The 22,017-nt window shown below is 46.5% G+C and overlaps 1 protein-coding gene across 3 annotated transcripts in view; it reads right to left on the reverse strand.

Annotated features, from left to right (window-relative positions):
• The window catches only part of ZNF251 (zinc finger protein 251), a 35,136-nt gene extending 14,103 nt beyond the window's left edge, over positions 1 to 21,033 (reverse strand). The window contains exons 1-4 of one of the 3 annotated variants that reach the window (XM_063816726.1): positions 20,266 to 21,033; positions 19,568 to 19,675; positions 19,064 to 19,193; positions 18,555 to 18,668 (exon numbers count right to left, since the gene is read on the reverse strand). In XM_063816726.1, the coding sequence (XP_063672796.1) occupies positions 18,555 to 18,668; positions 19,064 to 19,193; positions 19,568 to 19,600 (277 nt within the window). In that variant the 5' untranslated portion in view covers positions 19,601 to 19,675; positions 20,266 to 21,033. Of the gene's footprint in view, positions 1 to 18,554; positions 18,669 to 19,063; positions 19,194 to 19,567 lie in introns of all 3 variants that reach the window. The other 2 variants (XM_063816727.1, XM_001159006.7) reach the window with 2 other exon arrangements.
• Positions 21,034 to 22,017: the final 984 nt, after the last annotated feature.

Genomic DNA, 22,017 nt, shown 5'->3' on the forward strand with positions numbered 1-22,017 from the left:
GGAGTGCGCCTGTAATCCCAGCTACTTGGGAGGCTGAGGTGGGAGAATTGCTTGAACCCGGGAGGCAGAGGTTGCAGTGAGCCGAGATCACCCCATTGCAGCCTGGGCAACAGAGCGAGACTCCGTCTCAAAAAAAAAAAAAAAAAAAAAAAAAAAAAAAAAAGAGATTTTGTATTTTTGTATTGCCAGAGTGAAAAGGGGGCTGGCCAGCTACTCAGAGCATTTAGTACCAGGTCAGAGTTAGCACTCACTCCCACAGAAATGTGTACTAAAGTCCTCCAGGACACTGGCCCACATCCCCCACATCTGTCCCTCAATGTGGCCAATCCCATGCCCACAAATCAGAAAAACCACTGAGGAGGTCACGGAAGCCTCGTCGGGTGGGAAGGACGGGCGCACTCGGAGCCTCCCTGCCGTGGATACTCAAGGTGTGGCCCAGACTCAACCGCCCACCACAGTGACAACAGCCAGAGCTCACTGTGGAGTGGCCCTGGAGACCACACCCACCTCCTGCTGAGTGATGGCAGACAGCGAGAGGGGTCTGTTGTCTCTTTGAATGCCACTGCCGGGGTACCCTGGGACTATCTCCAGTCCCGAAGAGGCTCCTCTCAGTCACACGGCAGCTCTGGACAAGACTCGTGCAAAGGTGAGACATGGGCAGCTGCTTCCTGGTGCTCGGCAGTCGCCTGCTGAGGGCCCCCAGCCCGACCTCGACTGACCCTGGCCCCCCACAGCGGGACCCAGGCCTCACCATTATTTTCCCTGAGCACCTGGAAACCCTTCCCCAGATCCCTGGACTAAGAACCGGACCCTCATGGGCCCCCACGCTGGGCGGCTGTGCCCAGCGCCCTCATCATGGGACAACCACAAAACAAGCTGGTGGCCATCAAACACCTGGGCTCACGCAGCCGCATTTCTGAAGGTTGAGGACCCTCGACAGCCTGTTCTCACAGAACACTAATACCCTCTCTCCTTTCCCGACTTGAGAGAATGGCAGCCTCCTCATCCCTTAGCCTGGGGACTTGGTGGTCCTCCAGGGACTATCCCACTCTGAGGGGACAATTACCCTTTTACTACTCTATTAATTGGGACAAGAAAAACTTTCAGTACTTTATAAGGGGGCCCAAGTCACAGTAGTTCCTGAGGAGCCTACAAAAGGGAAAGCTTTTAAAATAAAGGGAATCACGAACAAACCCTCGGGAGTTCACCTTCCTTTATTTTATTTATTTATTTATTTATTTATTTATTTATTTTTGAGACAGAGTTTCGCTCTTGTTGCCCAGGCTGGAGTGCAATGGCATGATCTTGGCTCACGGCAACTTCCACCTCCCGGGTTCAAGTGATTCTCCTGCCTCAGCCTCCCAAGTAGCTGGGATTACAGGCAGGCGCCACCACGCCCAGCTAATTTTTGTATTTTTAGTAGAGTTGGGGTTTCTCCAAGTTGGTCAGGCTGGTCTTGAACTCCCAACCTCAGGTGATCCATCTGCCTTGGCCTCCCAAAGTGATGGGATTACAGGCGTGAGCCACCGTGCCCGGCCTACTTTATTATTGTTATTTTTTGAGATGGAGGTTTTTTTTGGTTCTTGTTGCCTAGTTTGAAGTGCAATGGCGTGGTCTCGGCTCACTGCAACCTCCGGCTCCCGAGTTCAAGCGATTCTCCTGACTCAGCCTCCCAAGTAGCTGGGATTACAGGCGCCCGCCACCATGCCTGCTAATTTTTTTGTATTTTTAGTAGAGATGGGGTTTCACCATGTTGGCCAGGCTGGTCTTGAATTCCTGACCTCGGATGATCCGCCTGCCTTAGCCTCCCAAAGTGCTGGGATTACAGGCGTGAGCCACGGCACCCGGCCTATTTTATTTTGTTTAAGACAGTCTTGCTCTGTTGCCCAGGCTGGAGTATAGTGGATGATCTCAGCTCATGGCAGTCTTGACCTTCCAGGCTCAAGCAATCCTCCCACCTCAGCCTCCTGAGTAGCTAGGATTACAGGTGCCCACCACCACACCCAGTTAATTTTTGTATTTTTAGTAGAGATGGGGTTTTACCATGTTGGCCAGGCTGGTCTTGAACTCCTGGTCTCAAGTGATCTGCCCGCTTTGGCCTTTTAAAGTGCTGGGATTACAGGCATGAGCCACCTGGGAGCTACTCGGGAGGCTGAGGCAGGAGAATGGTGTGAACCCGGGAGGTGGAGCTTGCAGTCAGAGTGCAGATCTCGCCACTGCACTCCAGCCTGGGTGACAGAGCGAGATTCCGTCGCAAAAACAAACAAACAAACAAACAAAAAACAGCTACGAGGCCGGGCGCAGTGGCTCACGCCTGTAATCCCAGCACTTTGGTTGGGAGGCCAAGGCGGGTGGATCACGAGGTCAGGAGATCGAGACCATCCTGGCTAACACAGTGAAACCCCGTCTCTACTAAAAATAGAAAAAATTAGCCGGGCGTGGTGGCAGGCGCCTGTAGTCCCAGCTACTTGGGAGGCTGAGGCAGGAGAATGGCGTAAACCTGGGAGGCGGAGCTTGCAGTGAGCCGAGATCGAGATCGCACCACTGCACTCCAGCCTGGGCAACAGAGCGAGACTCTGTCTCAAAAAAAAAAAAAAAAAAAAAAAAAAAAAAAAAAGGGTTATGCTATCACCCCACATAAAATACAGGGGCCAGTGCCTTCAGTAAAATTCTTGGGCACTGTCTGGTCAGGGTGCAGCAGATCCTATTAATCGTTAAACATAAACTGCTGACGCTGTTACCACCCACAGGTCTTTGACGGACACATTTATTTGGATTCTTCATGTTTTGGAGACAAGAGTTTCCGTATCTTACTCTAATACCCAGACCCTTTTCTGCCATAACCTATAAAGCAACCACCTCTCAGTGGGGAGGCTCCACAGCCCTCGCCTGGCCCAGCAGGCGGCCCAGCACAGCATGCCACCATGCCTCCAGGTCCCACTCTTGCATGGAAGCTCTGGCGACACCCACTCTGCCTCGTGGAGTCTCAGGAGGAAACATGGTCCACCTGGTTACCCGTGGGGTTCTGAACTCAACAAGCCCCAAAGAGCAGCTCAATATGCCCCGTAGAAAGGCAAACGCTATCCGCCTATTGAGCGCGATTAGAAACTGAGGGTCCCACACTGAGTGGAAGCAGCACCCCTGTGGACTCCAATCCCCACCATGCCACAGCTCAGGACACCTCCCACCCAGCACAGGCAGGTGCCTCCTTGCTACATGGAAATGGCACCTGCGGGACCAGGCTGACCTGACACACAGGGTCTTCCCCAACTCCAGGAGGGTGTGGCTTTACTCATCCCCCGCCCCTTGCTCATGGTGTTGGAGGACCAATCAGTCCAATTGGCAGCCTCGTGATGCAACATGCCTGCAAGTCCAAACTGCCTTCTGCCCATAGATTTAGACTCAGTCAGGCAAGTGGAAACAGCACAGTTCTCTCGTTCAAGGCAACCTCGTGGGGGCACCTGTTTGTGGAAACAGGATGGTTTTCTTGTTCAAGGCAACCCCGTGGGGTCACCTGTTTGAGAAGAAGTTGCCTCCTAGGGCTTCCTCACTTTAGTCTGCAAGGGATCACAATAAATGCAGGGTGACACTTGAAACAGTGCCAGAGATGCACAGAGCAGCCCTCCCAGGGGACTACAAGGCCTTCCTGACAGGGGTGGCCAACTGGGGACACACCATTCATCTACCTGGACAGCCCCCATCTCATGGGGGATGACATCGCTCCAACTTCAACACCGAGAACACAGACCCTCCCTGCTGCAGACTCCCATCACGACTCCACCCCTCCAAACTAGGATCACAAATCACGACTCCACTCCCCGAAACCAGGATCACAAATCACAACTCCACTCCCCCAAACTAGGATCACAAATCACGACCCCACCCCCGCAAACTAGGATCACAAATCATGACCCCACCCCGCCAAACTAGGATCACAAATCACGACTCCGCCTCCCCAAACTAGGATCACAAATCATGACTCCACTCCCCCGCCTAAACTAGGATCAAAAGGGTTGCCTCTGCCCAACTATGGACTTGCAACTAGACTCCAACCTACAGGGCTTTCTACAAAATATAGAGCCCAGGGATGCTAGGAACCTTATTTTGCTGAAATAGCCTACGCTGGACATATGAACTACATAGCAACAAAAATGCCCAAAGTGCCGGAATTACAGGTGTGACCACGGTGCCCGGAAACCTCATGTATTTTGATGCTCCCTCATGTATTTGGCCTCCCAAAGTGTAATCCCAGCACTTTGGGAGGCCAAGGCAGGTAGATTGCTTGAGCCCAGGAGTTCAAAACCAGCCTGACCAATATGGTGAAACCTTGTCTCTACCAAAAATACAAAAATTATCTGGGCATGGTGGAGCGCACCTGTAGTCCCACTCAGGAGGCTGAGGCGGGAGGATCACTTGAACCTGGGAGGGTAAGGCTGCAGCGAGCCAAGATCGCACCACTGCACTCCAGCCTTGGTGACAGAGCAAGGCTCTGTTTCAAAAAAAAAAAAAAAAAAGAATTTCATTATCTGGTCCCAGTGGGAACAAAGTTTAGCTCTGAATCTTCTCATGTCTTCAGGAAACCACAAAAATAACAACAGAAAAATACATGCCAGGTGCCGTGGCTCACGCCTGTAATCCCAGCACTTTGGGAGGCTGAGGCGGGCAGATCACCTGAGGTCCGGAGTTCGAGACCAGCCTGACCAACATGGAGAAACCCCATCTCTACTAAAAATACAAAATTAGCCAGGTGTGGTGGTGCATGCCTGTAATCCCATCTACTCCGGAGGCTGAGGCAGGAGAATGGCTTGAACCCGGGAGGTGGAGGTTGCTGTGAGCCGAGATCGCGCCATTGCACCCTAGCCTAGGCAACAAGAGCGAAACTCCGTCTCAAAAATAATAACAACAGAAAAATACAAACAAGCAAAATGAAGTTTTGTTGTGTTTTAACTTCATTTTCAGGCTGGGCGCGGTGGCTCATGCCCGTAATCCCAGCACTTTGGGAGGCTGAGGTGGGTGGATCACCTGAGGGTCAGGAGTTCGAGACCACCCTGGCCAACATGGTGAAACCCTGTCTCTACTAAAAATACAAAATTAGCAGGGTATGGTGGCAAGCACCTGTAATCCCAGCTACTTGGGAGGCTGAGGCAGGAGAATCACTTGAACCTGGGAGGCAGAAGTTGCATTGAGCCAAGATGGCACCACTGCACTCCAGCCTGGGCAACAGAATAAGACTAAATCTCAAAAAAATAAAAATAAAAATAGACCAGCATGGTGGCTCACGCCTGTAATCCCAGCACTTTGGGAGGCTGAGGCGGGCAGATTGCCTGAGCTCAGGAATTCGAGACCAGCCTGACCAACATGGTGAAACCCCATCTCTACTAAAAATACAAAATTAGTTGGGCTTGGTGGCAGGTGCCTGTAATCCCAGCTACTCGGGAGGCTGAAGCAGGAGAATCACTTGAACCTGGGAGGCGCAGGTTGTGATGAGCTGAGATGGCGCCTGGGCAAGAAGAGCGAAACTCCGTCTCAAAAAACAAGAAACAAAAAAAAAGAAACAAACCCCCCCCAAAAATAAATAAATAAAAATAATGAAATAAAACTGCATTTTCAAGGACAACAGGAGGCCCTGGAGGCTGAGTTCCTCGGAAGTGCTGCCGAAGGCAATGCCAGATGGGAACAGTCCCAGTAGCCGGAAGGAGCCACAGAAAAGCAGCATCGCAAACGCAGACGGGCCCGAGGTGGATCTCAAAAGTGTCCAAAAGGAGCTGGCCCAACCCAGGAAAGAACATCTGTGAGTGGGGCCAATACTGACGATGGCAGAGCCCTGGGACAGGCCAACACACAAGCCTCAGAAAGCTTGGTGCCCAGGGCACAGTGGTGACAGCTCGTGGATATGCCAGCAAAATCTAACTTGTGAAGGTACACGCTGGTGACCAGCTGCACAGATGTACACACACACTCATACGCACACTCACACACACTCACATGCATAAACATGTACATACACACGATGCAGATACACATACACCCATACATACAGAATCCACAGTCTCTACTCCAAAATTAACAAACACATAAAGAACCAAGAAAATAGAGCACGTTTTTGTGAGAAAAGGAAATCAACCATCTGACCCTGAAATGAGTCAGATGTTGGAACTAACAGACAAGGATTTAAAAACAGGAATTATAATTATCCTCAGTGAAGTAAAACAAAACAGGAAAATCTCAGGGAGTGAAAACTCTCAGCAGAGACACAGAAATAATAAAAAGGAATAAAACAGTCATTCTGGAACTGAAGAACACAATCTCTGAAATAAAGCATTACTTGACAGACTAACAGCTGAATGGGCACAATAAAGGAAAGAGTAAGTCAACTTGAATCGAGATGAACAGAAATTATCTGAAGAATACAGATAAAAATATTTTAAAAATAATAAACAGCCTTACAAATCTGTTAGATAATTCAAATGGTCACTTATAATTGGTATCTCAGGAGACCAGAAAGAGAATGGTACAGAAAGAGATGTGAAGAAATAATGGTCAAAAATTTCCCAAATTTGATGAAAGACAGAAATCTACAGGATCAAGATGCTATATGAACACCTAGCAGAGTAAAAACCAAGAGGCCAGTGCTGCAGTACATCAGAGTCCACCTGCTGGGAACCGAACCGACAGGCAGCTCACCTCGAAAGCAGGAGAGTGACCCACGACACACCACGAGCCAGTGATCCCGTGAATGGCTGACTCCTCGTCGAAAGTCAAGGAGGCCAGAAAAGAGTAAAATAGCAGCTTTAAAGTGCTGAATGGGAAAAGGAAAAAAAAAAAGCAAAATAAAGGTACTTTCATACACGAGAAAACTAAGAACTGGGGCAGCAGACTCGCACCACGAGAAATGCAAAGGTCTTTGGGCTGAAGGGAAATGGTGCCAGCTAGAAACTCAGATCATCAGAAAGGGATGAAGAGCACTAGAGATGGAAAATCTGGGGAAACATGAGATTTTTTTGAAAATACTTTATTTTTAGAGCATTTCACAGCAATATTAAGCAGAAAACACAGTTCCTACATACCCCACCCCCCACACACCTCCCCCACTACTTACCTCCCGCAACAGTGATAACAGCGTCACAATGAATGAACCCACACTGACACATCATGACCATCTAAAATCTCAGTTCAGGGCTCACTCGTGGTGCTGCGTGACCTGTGGGTTTTGCATCCACCACTGCAGTACTGTACAGATAGTGTCACCGCCCTAAAAATCCTCTGGCTTCACCCTGCTTCTCTACTCCTCGGCACTGCTGATCTTTTTGCTGTCTCTATAGTGTTGCCTCATCCACAATGTCACATAGTTGGAATCATACAGTATAGGTGTCCGTTGGTAAACAAAGGGGATTGGGTCCGAGACCCCCACGTATACCCAAATCCATGCATACTCAAGTTCCACAGCTGGCCTTTCAGAATCCACTTATATGAAGTCAGCCCTCTGGACACGGGTTTCACATGTGTTTGGTTGAAAAAAATCCACATATAAGTGGACCTGGGAAGTTCAAACCCGTGTTGTTCAAAGGCCAACTGTATAATCTTTTCAGACTAACTGCTTTCACTTGGTAATGTGCATTTAAGGTTCCTCTATGTCTTTTCACAGCTTCGTAGCTCATTTATTTTTATTTATTTTATTTTTGAGACGCAGTTTCACTGTTTCGCCCAGGCTGGAGTGCAGTGGCACCATCTCAGCTCACTGCAAACTCCACCTCTCAGGTTCAAGTGATTCTCCTGCCTCAGCCTCCTGAGTAGCTGGGATTACAGGCACCGACCACCATGCCTGGCTCATTTTTGTATTTTTAGTAGAGACGGAGTTTCATCATGTTGGCCAGGCTCGTCTCGAACTGCTGACCTCAAGTGATCCACCTGCCTTGGCCTCCCAAAGTGCTGGGATTACAGGCATGAAGCACCGTGCCCGGCCAATCATTTCCTTTTAGCCCTGAATATGATTCCATTCTCTGGATGGGCCAATGGTTTATTTATCCGCTTATCTACTGAGGAACGTCTCGGTTGCTTCCGACTTTTGGTAATTATGAAATTATGAATAAGGTTTAGTAATTATGAATAAGGCTGCCGTAAATATCTGTGTGCAGGATTTTGTGTGGACATAAATTTTCAATTCATTTGGGTAAATACAAAGGGACAAAATTGCTGGATCACATGGTAAAGGTATGTTTAGTTTTGTAAGACTGTCGAACTGTCTTCCAGAGTGACCACCGTTTTGCATCCCCACCTGCAATGAATCAGAGTTCCTGTTCCACATCTTGGCCAGCACTGGGGGTTATCAGTGGTGTGGATTTTGGCCATTCTAATAGGTGTGCAGTGGAATCTCACTGTTTTAATGTGCAATTCCTTAGAGATATATGACATTGATCTTCTCACAATGCCCACCTGTCATCTGGGTATCTCCTTCCATTCAGAGCCTATTCAGGCCTTTCACCCATTTTTTAAAATGGGCTGTTCATTTTCTTATTGAGTTTTTTGTGTATTTTGGATAATGGTCATTTATATGTGCCTTTTACAAATATCTTCTCCCAATCTATGGACTGTTTCTCATTCTCTTGATGTTGTCTTTTTTTTTTTTTTTTTTTGGAGATGGAGTCTCACTCTGTCACCCAGGCTGGAGTGCAGTGGCTCAGTCTCGGCTCACTGCAACCTCTGCCTCCCGGGTTCAAGCGATTCTCCTGCCTCAGCCTCTGGAGTAGCTGGAATTACAGGTGCCACCACCACACCCAGCTGGTTTTTGTATTTTTAGTAGAGATGGGGTTTCACCATGTTGGCCAGGCTGGTCTCGAACTCCTGACCTCAGGTGATCTGCCCGCCTCGGCCTCCCAAAGTTGATGCCGTCTTTTACAGAGCAGAAGTTTTTCATTTTAATGAAGTCCAGCTTGTCAATTGTTTCTTCCATGGATTGTGCCTTTGGTGTTGTACCTAAAAACTCATTTGTCAAACCAAGGTCACCTCTTTTTTTCCTATATTATCATCTAGAAGTTTCATAGTTTTGTGGTTTACATTTAGATGTATGATCCATTTTGCCATGGAATGAAATGTGTCCTGCTCACCCCAAATTCACATGTTGAAGCCTCAATGTGATGACGTTTGGAGATGGGGTCTTTGAGAGGTCATTCGAGTTAAGCGAGGTCATGAGGGTCGTCATGGCAGAATCAGTGCTCTTCTAAGAAGAGATACCAGAGAACTTGCACTTTCTCTCTCCACCATGTGAGGACACAGTGAGAAGGCAGTCATCTGTAACCTAGAAAGAGACCCTTCACCAGAAACTAACCATGCTAACACACTGATCTCGGACGTGTAGCCTCCAGAACTGTAAGAAAATAAGGCCGGGCGCAGTGGCTCATGTCTGTAATCCCAGCACTTTGGGAAGCCGAGGCGGGCAGATCACCTGAGGTCAGCAATTCGAGACCAGCATGGCCAACATGGCAAAACCCCATCTCTACTAAAAGTACAAAAACCAGCTGGGCGTGGTGGCAGGCGCCTGTAATCCCAGCTACTAGGGAGGCTGAGGCAGGAGAATCACTTGAACCCAGGAGGCGGAGGTTGCAGTGAGCAGAGATTGTGCCACAGCACCCCAGCCTGGGTGACCAGAACGAGACTCCATATGGAGGGGGACGGGGAGCGGAGGAAAGTTAGTGTTTTAAGCACTCAGCTTGTGGTTTTAAGTCTGAGCAGAATAAGACACATTTTAAGTTAATTTTTTGTGACGGGTGTCTAGATTCTTTTTTTTTTTTTTTTTTTGGCATGTGGATGTTCAGTTATTCCAGCACCATTTCTTGAAAAGATCATCCTTTCTACATTGAGGTGTGTTTGTTCCCTTGTCAAAGATCAGTTGCATATGTTTATGCAGGTTTATATCTGGGCTCTCTGTTCTGTTCCACTGATATATTTTTTCTGTTTTTTGACCAATACCACACTGCCTTGATTACTGTGGCTTTATAGTAAAAGTACTGAAATTGGGTACTATGGGTCCTCCAACCTTGCTCTTCTCTTTCAATATTGAGTTGACTATTCTGGGTCTTTTACCTCTCCTTATAAACATTTCAATCAGTTTGCTAATATCCACAGAATAACCTGCTGAGTTTTTTTCGTTTTTTAGAGACAGGGTCTTGCTCTGTCAGCCAGGCTAGAATACAGTGGCATGATCATCACTTACTGAAACCTCAGACTCCTAGGCTCAAGCAGTCCTCCCACCTCAGCCTCCCAAATAGCTGGGAATATAGGCACATGCCACCAGGCCTAGCTAACAAAAAAAATTTTTGTAGATATGGGGTCTCACTATGTTGCCTAGGCTGGTCTTAAACTCCTGGGCTTAAGCGATCCTCCTGCCTTAGCCTCCCAAAGTGCTGGATTATAGGCATAAACCACCACACTTAGCCCCTGAGACTGTGATTGAGATTGGGTTGAATCTGTAAATCAAGCAGAGGACTGACATCGTGATACTGAGTTTTCCTCATGAACAGACTATCTCTTCATTTATTTAGCTCTTCTTTGATATATTTTTATCAGTCTTGTATTTTTCCTCATAGATTTTGTACATATTTTGTTAGACTTACACCTAAGTATTTTATCTTTGGTGGTGCTAATGTAAATAATGTGTTTTTAACTTCAAATTCCACTTCTTCGTTGCCAGTATAAAGGAAAATGTAATTTTCTGTAGATGCTCTCTATCAACTTGAGGAAGTTCCTCTCTATTCCTAGTTTGTTGAATTTGTAATCATGAATCGAGGTTGGATTTTGTCAAATGCTTTCTCCGCATCTACTGATATGACCACATGATCTTTCTTCAGCCTGTTGATGTGGTACATCACATTACATTAATTTATTTCCTAATGTTGGACCAGCCTTGTAAACCTGGGACAAATCCCACTTGGTCATGGTATATAATTCTTTTTATACATTGTTGGATTTGATTTGCTAATATTTTGTTGGGATTTTTGCATTTATGTTCATAAGAGGTGTCTGTCTGTAGTTTCCTTTTCTTGTAATGTCTGTTTGGTTTTGGCATTTGGGTGGGTAACGCTGACCTCATATAATGAGTTAGGAAGTATTCCCTCTGTTTTTATTTTCTGGAAGAGATTATAGAGAACTGGTATAATTTCTTCCTTAAATGTTTGGTAGAAGTCGTAAGTGAACCCATCTGAGCCCAGTGGATTCTATTTTGGAAGGTTATTGTTGCATAGCCCTATTCAGATTGTCTATTTCTTCCCGTGTTCGGGAGATTGTGTACTTCAAGGAATTGGTTCATTTATCAAATCTGGGCACAGAATTGTTCATCTTTTTTTTATTACCCTTTAAAAGTCTGTGGGACATCTCTGTAGTGATGTTCCCTCTTTCATTTGATATTAGTATTTTGTGTCCTCTCTCTTCTTTGCCTTAGTCTGGCTAAAGGTTTACTTATTGTTTTTTCAAACCATCTTCTGGTTTCGTTGATTTTCTCTGTTGATTTCCTGTTTTCCATTTCATTGATTTCTGCTTGAATTTTTATTTCTTTTCTTCTGCTTACTTTGTATTTAATTTGCTCTTCTTTTTCAGTTTCCTAGAGTGAAAGCTTACATTATGATTTTAGATCTTTCCCATTTTATAATACATGCAGTCAATGCTATAAATTTCCCTCTAAGCACTGCATTCACAGCATTCCACAAATTTTGGTAAGTTTTATTTTCATTTTCACTTAATTCAAAATATTCTAAAATTTATCTTGAGATATCTTCTTTGACTCGTGTTATTTGGAAGTGTGTTATTTGGAAGTGTGTTATTTGCCAAGTACTTTAGGATTTTCTAGCTATCTTTCTGGTTTCATTTCTAGTTTCATGTCATTGTGGTCTGAGAATAGACATTCTATGTTTTCTATTCTTCAAGTATGTTAAAGTGTGTTTTGTGGCCCAGAATGTGGTCTATCTTAGTGAATGTTCCACATGAGCTTGGCAGGAATGTGCATTCTGCCATTGCTGGATGAAGCAGTCTACAGATGTAAATTATTCCCGGCTGACTGATGTGATGGTGCTGTTAAACTCAACTGCATCCTGCTGGATCTGTCCATTTACGATAGAGGGTGCTGGATCTCCAACTGCAGACAGTGAATTCATCTATTTCCCCTTGTAGTTCTATCAGTTTTTGCATCACATATTTTGTTGTTGTTGTTTTTTGAGACGGAGTCTCGCTCTGTTGCCCAGGCTGGAGTGCAATGGCGCGATCTCGGCTCACTGCAACCTCTGCCTCCTGGGTTCAAGCAATTCTCCTGCCTCAGCCTCCCGAGTAGCTGAGATTACAGGCATGAGCCACCACGCCCGGCTAATTTTGTATTTTTAGTAGAGATGGGGTTTCTCCATGTTGGTCAGGCTGGTCTTGAACTCCTGACCTCAGGTGATCCACCCGCCTCAGCCTCCCAAAGTGCTGGGATTACAGGTGTGAGCCACCGTGTCCAGCTTGTTTTGTTGGTTTTAGAGATAGTGTCTCACTCAGTTGCCCAGCCTGGAGTGCAGTGACGTGATCATAGCTCACCGCAGCTTCAACGTCCCGGGCTCAAGTTATCTGCCCTTCCTGGCCTTCCAGAGTGCTGGGATTACAGGCATGACTACCACACTTGACAACCTCACTTTTTTATTTTGAGATGGAGTCTCACTCTGTCGCCCAGGCTGCAGTGCAATGGTGCAATCTTGGCTCACTGCAACCTCCACCTCCCAGGTTCAAGCGATTCTCCTGCCTTAGTCTCTCGAGTAGGGGGGATTACAGGTGCACTCCACCATGCCTGACTAATTTTTGTGTTTTTAGTAGAGATGGGGTTTCATCATGTTGGCCAGGCTAGTCTTGAACTCCTGACCTCAAGTGATCTGCCCGCCTCGGCCTCCCAGTGCTGGGATTACAGGTGTTAGCCACCGTGCCTGGCCAACCTCACATATTTTGATGCTGTTGTTAGGCCCATACACCTCAAGATCTGTTATGTTTTGTGTCTAAAGTAGTAAGACATTTCCGCTTTCTTTGGATTACTATCTTTCTCCATCCCTTTTGTGTTTTTATGTTTAAAGTGGGCTTCTTTTCTTTTTTTTTGTTCACGGCAAGATCTTGTCATGAGACAGCAGGTTTCTTTTTTCTTTGCAATGGGGTCTTGCTCTGTTGCCCAGGCTGCAGAGCAGTGGTGCAATCACAGCTCACTACAACTTCAACCTCCTGGGCTCAAGCGATCCTACCACATCAGCCTCTTGAGTAGCTGACACTTATAGGTACACAACACCACACCAAGCTAATCTTTTTAACTTTTTGATAAGATGATTTCTCACTATGTTGTTTAGGCTGGTCTCAAACTCCCAGGCTCAAGGGATCCTCCCACCTCGGCCTCCCAAAGTGCTGGAATTATAGGAGCCATCACTCCTGGCCGAAGTAGGTTCCTTATAGAAAACACAGTTGGGGCCAGGCACTGTGGCCTGTAATACCAGTGATTTAAGAGGCCAAAGCAGGAGGACTGCTTGAGGCTCAAGAGTTTGAGACCAACCTGGGCAAAATAGTGAGACCTGATCTCTACAAAAATAAAAAAAGAGCTGGATGTGGTGACATGCACCTGTAGTCCCAGCTGCCCGGGATGCTGATGTGGGAGGATCGCTTGAGCCCAGGGGGTCAAGGCTGCCATGAGTCATGATCAAGCTACTGCACTCTAGTCTGAGCAACAGAGTGAGACCCCATCTCTAAAAATATAAATAAATAACTTTTTAAAAAGGGGATTACTGGCTGGGTACAGCGGCTCATTCCTGTAATCCCAGCACTTTGGGAGGCCAAGGTGGGTGGATGTCTTGAGACCAGGAGGTCGAGACCAGCCTGGACAATATGGTGAAACCCTGTCTGTAGAAAACACAAAAATCAGCCAGGTGTGGTAGTACATGCCTGTAGTCCCAGCTACTTGGGAGGCTGCGGTGGGAGGATCACTTGAGCCTGGGAGGTCAAAGCTTTCAATAGACTGGGACTGTGCCACTGCACTCCACCCTGGGGGACAGAGTGAGACTGTCTCAAAAAAATAAAAAAAAAATTTAAAAAGGTGATTACTGATGTTGCTGAATTAACATCTACCACATTTGTTACCATTTTCTACTTTTTGCCCTTGTTCTTCATTCCTATTTGTTTTCCATACTCTTCTACCTTTTGTGGGTTTACCTGAGCATTCTATTATATGTAATTCCATTTTATATCCTTTTTTAGCATATCAACTATACTTCTTTTTTAACTTTTTAAATTGGTTGGCAATCTGCATTTACAGCTAATACAAGTCCACTTTCAAATAACAATCTCTTGGAGGCCCTGTACCATCCACTAACAAGCCTGTCAAAGGCACTCTTCCTTTCGGTTATGGTGTTTTTGGTCTCTAGTATTTAAAAAATTCTTAAAATTTCTTTTTCTTTTCTTTTCTTTCTTTTCTTTTTTTTAAGAAAGACGATCTCACTATGCTGCCTAGGCTGGCCTTGAACTCCTGGGCTCAAGCAATCCTGCTACACTATGAGGAGTTGCAAATACAGGTATGTGCCATCACATCCAGCTTCTTAAAATTTTAATCTCTTTTGCTTACATTATCAATCTGTTTTTGCATACTGTCTACTTTTTCCATTAAAGCCCTCAGCATGTTAATCATAGTTTTAAAAAAATACCTGGTCTGATTACTCCAACACTCCTGCCACGACTGACTCTGGTTCTAATGCTTGTTCAGTCTCTTCAGACTGCATTTTCTGCCTTTTAAGTATGCTTTGTAATTTTCTGTTGATAGGTAGACATGATACACTGGGTAAAAGGAATTGCAGTAAATAGGGCTTTCATCCTGTTTTCAGGTGTTGGGGCGGGAAAGTGTTCTATGATACTATGAGCAGGGCTCAGTCTTGCTGAGCTTGTGTCCCTGGACTATGAACTTCCCAAGTGCTTTTCAGCTTCCCCCACCTGCCATTAGGTGGGACAGAATATCCAGAAGTAGCTAGTGTTAGGTATTTCCCTTCCCCCAGGTAGGTTAAGTTCTGATAAAAACACCAGCAGGTTAGGCCCTGGTAAAATTGTTTCTCCTGAGGGCAGGTCTTGTTAAGAACAGAATGGTATATTCCAAAGTGGTCCCTTTTCACTTCCTCCTGCCAGAAGCACAAGGAGATTTTTCTCTGATATTCACTGTCAGTACCTACTAGAGCTCCTGGAGGTAAAGCTCACAAAAGCATGGGGTCCTCCCATGACCGGGTCCCCCTGGAGTTTTTTTTCAGAGTTGTCCACACTGAGCCTCTAGCAATTTGCCAATTACATTTTAGGCTTACCCATCTGGCCACCGGTTCCCTGGGAGATTATTGCTCACAAGATGTGGTTGTGATTCTTTGTATCTGCCTGTTTATCTCTCCAGAGTTTTTTTTTCTTTTTCTTTTTCTTTTTTAGACAGAGTCTTGCTCTGTCACTCAGGCTGGAGTGCAGTAGTGCAATCTCGGCTCATTGCAACCTTTACCTCCTGAGTTTCAGCGATTCTCCTGCCTCAGCCTCCCGATTAGCTGGGATTACAGGAACCCACCACCATGCCCAGCTAATTTTGTGTTTTTAATAGAGACAGGGTTTCACCATGTTGGCCAGGCTGGTCTTGAACTCCTGGCCTCAACTGATCCACCTGCCTTGACCTCCCAAAGTGCTGGGATTACAGGTGTGAGCCACCGCACCCGGCCATACCTCTCCAATTTTGAGAGCAGTGATTTGTCCTCTGACCTCACACCTCTCTGATGGAGCTAAGATTTGTTGATTTTTCAGTTTGTTCAGCTTTTTACTTGTTAGGACACAGTGATGACTTCTAAAGTCCTTACATGTCAGAAACAGCTAAAATACTATTTATTTGGCCTTTTTCCTTTTCATTTTTTATAAACTATATAACTGTTTAAAACAAATTATCACATTGTCTTTCTGAGTTTAAAATGTTATGTAGATGTATTACACATAACTACTATAACAAAAAGGATGGGAGGGATGGTTACAAGATTTCTGGATTTATGTGAAGTAGTACATAAATGAACTGTAAGTAAACTGTGGAAACTTATGTATACTGTAAACCTTAGGAAAATCACTGTAAAAAATAATGCAAAAAAATTATGTAAAAAGCAAATAATAAAATTTAAATGGAGTTATAAAAAGTATTCAAATAACCCAAATAAAGGCCGGAAAGAGGAATTTAAAAAACAGAAGAGGTGTTAAGTAAAAAATAAAATATTATGCACAAGTGCATTCCTGAACCATATAAACAATTTACATTAAACATTAACAGACTAAACACTACAATTAAAAGACAAAGATTGTTAGGATGAAGAAACAAGACCCAACTGTATGATATCTGCAAGAGATTCACTTTAAGTGTAAAGACACAGGTTGAAATTAAATGGATGAAAAAAGATATACTATGCTAACAGTAAGTATAAGAAGGATGGAATTGCTACATTAATATTAGATAAAATATATTTCAAAACAAAATGTATTACCAGAGACAAACAGGAATTCTCTTATCTCTCATAATGATAGTCGTAAGAGAAGTAAGTCTTATAATACAGCTTCAAGATACATGAAGCCAACACTACAAAAATTAAAGTGAAGAAAAGACAATTCCACAATCATACTTCTGTATTTTAACACCCCTCTCTCAGCAACTGTAAGAATAACTAGACAAAAAAAAAAAAAATCAGCAAGGATACAGAAGACCTGAACAATACCATCAACCACCTTGACTTAACTGATATTTATCTAACCCCCAAATGGCAGAATACACATTCTTTTTCAGTGCACATGGTATTTGTACTGGGAGAGACCACATTTGGGGTCATAAAACAAGAAGCAACAAATATGAAAAGAATGAAATAATACAGAGTATGTTCTCTGACCACAATGGAATTAAATGACAATAACAATAAGATAACTAGGAAAACACCAACTATCTGGAAATTAATGCATGTCCAAATAATCATTGGGTCAAAGAAGAAGTCACAAGAAAAACTAGATAACATTTTGAACTAAATGTTAATGAAAATACAACATATTAAACTTTTGTGAGATGCACCTAAAGCTGCACTTTGAGAAAACGATATAATTTTACAATAATCTTAGCTCTTACATGTAGAAACCAAATGCTTTATTCAACCAATTTTGAATGTGCACAAATATGGGGTATATTTTTCATGAGCCTTTCTGAATAAACTAGAAGACAAGCTCCAGCCAACCAAGAGATGGGGAAATTTTTGGTAGAAGGACCAGAGGTAAACAATTATTAATAACATACTTAACTGCAGATATAAGACAGTAATAAAGCTGCGGATATGAGTTGTAAAGTGTTATATGTTCTGACAGTGTAGAAACGATATAACCAACAAAAATTGGGAAAGGAATGAGGAGGAAAAGGGAGAAAAGTAGAACAAGCTTGTTGACTGTCTCAGTAGCTGGCAGTCAAAGATAATACTTACAGCTGACATATCAAGTGGTAGATGTATATTCAATAGAACAAAGGTAAACATTAAAAAAAGCCACTGGTCAGGTGCAGTGGCTCATGCTTGTAATCTCAGCACTTTGGGAGGTCGACATGGATCACTTGATCTCAAGAATTTAAGACCAGTTTGGGCAACGTGGTGAAACCTTGTCTCAACAAAAATAAAAAAAAAACTAGCCAGGTATGGTGACATGTGCCTGTAGTCCTAGCTACTTGGAAAGCTGAGGTGGGAGGATTGCCTGAGCCTGGTACGTGGAGGTTGCAGTGAGCCGAGATCATACTACAGCACTCCAGCTTGGGTAATAAGAGTAAGACTCTTTCTCAAAAACATAAACAACAAAAAAAAGACTACTGACTGGCCGGGCGCGGTGGCTCACACCTGTAATCCTAGCACTTTGGGAGGCTGAGGTGGGCAGATCACGAGGTCAAGAGATCAAGACCATCCTGGCCAACATGGTGAAACCCCGTCTCTACTAAAAATACAAAAATTAGCTGGGCATGGTGGTGTGCGTCTGTAGACCCAGCTACTCAGGAAGCTGAGGCAGGAGAATTGCTCGAACCAGGGAGACGGAGGTTGCAGTGAGCCGAGATCGTGCCACTGCACTACAGCCTGGTGACAGAGTGAGACTCTGTCTCGAAAAAAAAAAAAAAACTACTACTGACTAAAATTGGCAAATGAAGGAGAGAATGGGGTGAAGAATAAAAAGGACATGGTAGGGTACCAATATCTATTGTCAAAAGGAAATAAGTGTATTATATAAAGAAGGGAATGAAGTTGTTATCAAGGTAAATCACCAAAACAAAAATATGATCAGAAGTAGTATATATATATTTTTAAAGCAAAGAAACAGACCAGCAAGACAAAACTTCTAAAGCATGTGCACATGCTCACATTTGTAGAGGGGGCTGTATCTGTGAGACTGCCCCTGGAGGAGGCCATTAACATGAACATCATGCCCCAGCTGTCCCTCGCTTGGAGCCTCTTAAGGCAGGATTGGGAGGCTGCTCCCAGGATTAGCATCCCATCCATTCTCACCTTTCTGGCAGCTTTTCAAGATATCTGGTTCCTCGGCTCCCAGAAGATTCAGGACCCAAAGTTCCTTCCCCTGCTCCAGCTGGGAGATCAACTCCGGCTTAGGGACAGGGAATCCTGTTGAGGATGAGGACACTGGTGAGCTGGCATGGCCCACTGGGCCTTCCAGACCAGGTGTGGAGAGATGGGCCCTGTGTGCACGTGTGTACGCCTGCACTTGTGTTGGTCAGGGGGCCCGTGGGCTGAGACTAAGTACTGAAGGAGAATCCACTCATCAGCTCTCCTGCCACTGGAGGGACACCAGTGGGACCACTGGCAACAGGGAGTGAAGTCCCTAGAACTGGGGAGCAAAGCAGGCTTTTCCCATGGGAAATGTTCCTTCTGTAGAGATCAGACTGATACCTGGGGACAAGGGGCAGGACCCTCTTCTTTGGGATCCAAAGAGCCAAAGCAGCCTCCCAAGCTCCTCAGAGGCCCCCACTGCGAACCAGGCCAAGTGCAGAGAGCCTCACCCAGAGAGGCCACGTTCCCATAGTTCTCCAGCATCACGTCTCGGTAGAGCGCCCGCTGCTGAGGGCCCAGCTGCTGCCCCTCCGCCTGAGAGAAGTACACGGCCACATCCTGGAAGGTCAGCGGCATCTCCTGCAACAAAACATCGCCGCTGCCCAGGCCATGCCCACGGGGCAGCAGCCTGCACTAAAAGGGCCCTGACCTGGTGGGGCCCCACTAGCCAGGGCCCTGCTGTGGTCAGTAAGAACTGTGTATCAGCAGGTCCCTGATGGGGCAGCTGAGAGCGCTGAGGACCAGCCAACTTCAGCCACACGGGGACCCAGCTGAGCTCAGAGCCCCTCTCCCTGCGGGAGGGCGAGTCTACCCCTCAGAACCCTTTCCGCACGGTTGCTATGAGCCCCTGGCTGGCCTTACCAGTTGCCGGGCTCACGGCTCCAGAGGAGAGTAGCTTCTGGCTGGGATGGGGATGAAGATGAAGAGGTGGGCAGGAAGGAGGGTTAACTCACCTGGTGCCCTGGAAGCTGGAATGTGGCTGCCATTCTGTGTGCATGGGCTGCTGTGGTTTCCAAGAGAAGACAGGAGACTGCCCTGGCCTGAAGTCTCCCCGAACTTACCTTCAGTGGGGAGAACTCAGGCTCAGCCCCATTCAACCAGGGGTGTGGAAGGATGGCCAGGAGGCAGAAGCTGATTGCTGGTGTGGCCTCCTGGGTCGCGGGAGGCAGGTCACTATGCAGCACGGGCCGACGTGCCCTACTGCTCAGTGACTCCTGAAATCCCAGAACGGCCAGAGCCAGAGCCCGGGGGGATCCAGGGACGCCCGGCTAAGGGGTGAAAGCTGGCAGTTCCCGTGGTCCAGACCTGCTGAAGGCCCTGGAAATGGGGTGCAGGGCCGTTCTACCTGCCTGGCCAACCTGGGGCAAAGAGCCACGTGAGGGTGCAGCCTCACCAAGGCTGAGGACGTGAGAAGGAGGCCGCCGGGATGCTGCCGAAGGCCCCAGGCTCCGGGGAGAGGCCGGAAGCCAGCTGTGGTCCTCAGTCCAGCCTTCTAGGGCCGCGCTGCGGTCGCCTCCTCCCGGCCTCTGCAGCCCGTCGGTGGCTCCCGCGGCACCCAGAACAGGCTCCTCCTGGACTGGCCGCCGCCTCCCCGCGCCCTCCCCGCCTGCCCGCCCGCTTGGCGCTCCTTCCTGGTCCGACACTGCCCCACCTGTTTGCTCGGCCCGGGGAAGCCACCGAGGAAGCGCCGAGGAGCTGCGCAGTCGCACCAAGCCCGGAGCGGACCCTCTCACAGAACCGGGTCCAGAGCCGGGGAGGGGGCGGGCTAGGATGAAGAGGGCGGGCCGGGCCGAGCTGCGCACACGCAGGCTTCCCCGCCCCCTGCGGGGCCTCAGTGCGCCTCCGAGAACGCCGGGAACCGGAAGCCAGCCCCGGTTCCGCCCGGATTCTTCCGGGGCCGCTCTGGGATGACTGGAGGCCTGCGCCGTCTATGGTCGGGGAGGGGGAGAGCCCACGGCAGCTGAGCGGAGGGTCTGGCGCGGTGACGCTGCGCATCCGGGCCGCGCCGCGCTCGCCCCGACCCTAAACCCTCACCTGAACCCTAACCCCGCTGGGCTCCCGGCTCCCCCGTCGGTCACCATACATCGTGTGTCCCGATTCACCATAACCACCAGAAAGTCGCTTATGAAGATGTTACAATTATCGGGGCTCAGAACACAACGCCCCAAAATGAAGGCCTGGGAGGCAGTTTCCCTCTGACCTTCCCAGCCCTCCAGTCTCAGTTCTTTTCTCCCGCGAGGCTCCTCACAGAGTGAATCCCTTTTACCCAAGGCGAGTCCCAGAGACCAGACCCCCAAAGCCAGCCGCAAAACCTAAAAACACGACTCTGATGTTCCCCCCGCTTTTCTGTGTGAAAACTGGCGGTAAAGGCCGGGCGTGGTGGCGGGCGTCTGTAATCCCAGCTACTCCGGAGGCTGAGGCGGGAGAATGGCTTGAACCCGGGAGGCGGAGGTTGCAGTGAGCCGAGATCGCGCCACTGCACTCCAGCCTGGGTGACAGAGCGAGACTCCATCTCAAAAATAAATAATAAATAAATAAATAAATAATAAATCCATTTATTTGCCTTTTCTCCAAAAATCTGCCTTTTATGAGTTGGCTTTCAGTGAACCTTCAGAGGGCAAAGAGGAACTTTCCCTTTGGCCCCTACACAATAAAGCATGGTTGAAAAAATAGCACTTGATAAAGGTGAGGAGACCAGCTTAGGAGCAGGGGGAGAAGGAAAGGAAAGCCAAGCCATCTTGTCACCCAGAATATAGTGTAGGCCCTGTACACTGCGTTAGAAGCAAGGCAGAAATTTTATATCTGAACTTGAGACAATCAACGAGGATGGAGAATGTCTAGAAGTCTAAAGCACCATGCAAAGTCACACATGATTAAGAAGATGCCTTACATTATTAATATCAGTGCTGGGGAGATTGTGGAGAATTACGCACTGCTATGCTTGCGGAAGCGCGTTTAGTACAATGTTGAAAATGAATTAAGCTGTACATAAAGAGCCTTAAACACTTCAATTAATCTAGGAATCTATCCTATGGAAATAACAAAAGTTACAAAGAGAAGGGTGCCCATTCCAGAGTTTGTTGTGTGTGTGGTTTTTTTTAAATAATGGGGAGAATTTGGAAAATAGCTAGTTATTCATAGAAGGGGAAATGGAAGATAATTATGCTTTTTGCAGCACAGAAATAGATAAATCTATTGTCTTCTGTACACTCAGTTGAACATTATGCAGCCATTATGTGTGGTATTTGAAAAAAATTTATTGGCAGAGGGTAATGCTTATGAAATAGAATGTGAAAAATAGAATAGAAAATTATATTTATGATATGATCTCAATTGTATATATGGGTGTTTAAGTTCACAAACTTAAGAAGGTTTCCAGATATAGGGACCTAGGTTGGTTTGT

The sequence above is a fragment of the Pan troglodytes genome, chromosome 7 (assembly GCF_028858775.2).
Source record: "Pan troglodytes isolate AG18354 chromosome 7, NHGRI_mPanTro3-v2.0_pri, whole genome shotgun sequence".
In the NCBI taxonomy this organism is placed as follows: domain Eukaryota; kingdom Metazoa; phylum Chordata; class Mammalia; order Primates; family Hominidae; genus Pan; species Pan troglodytes.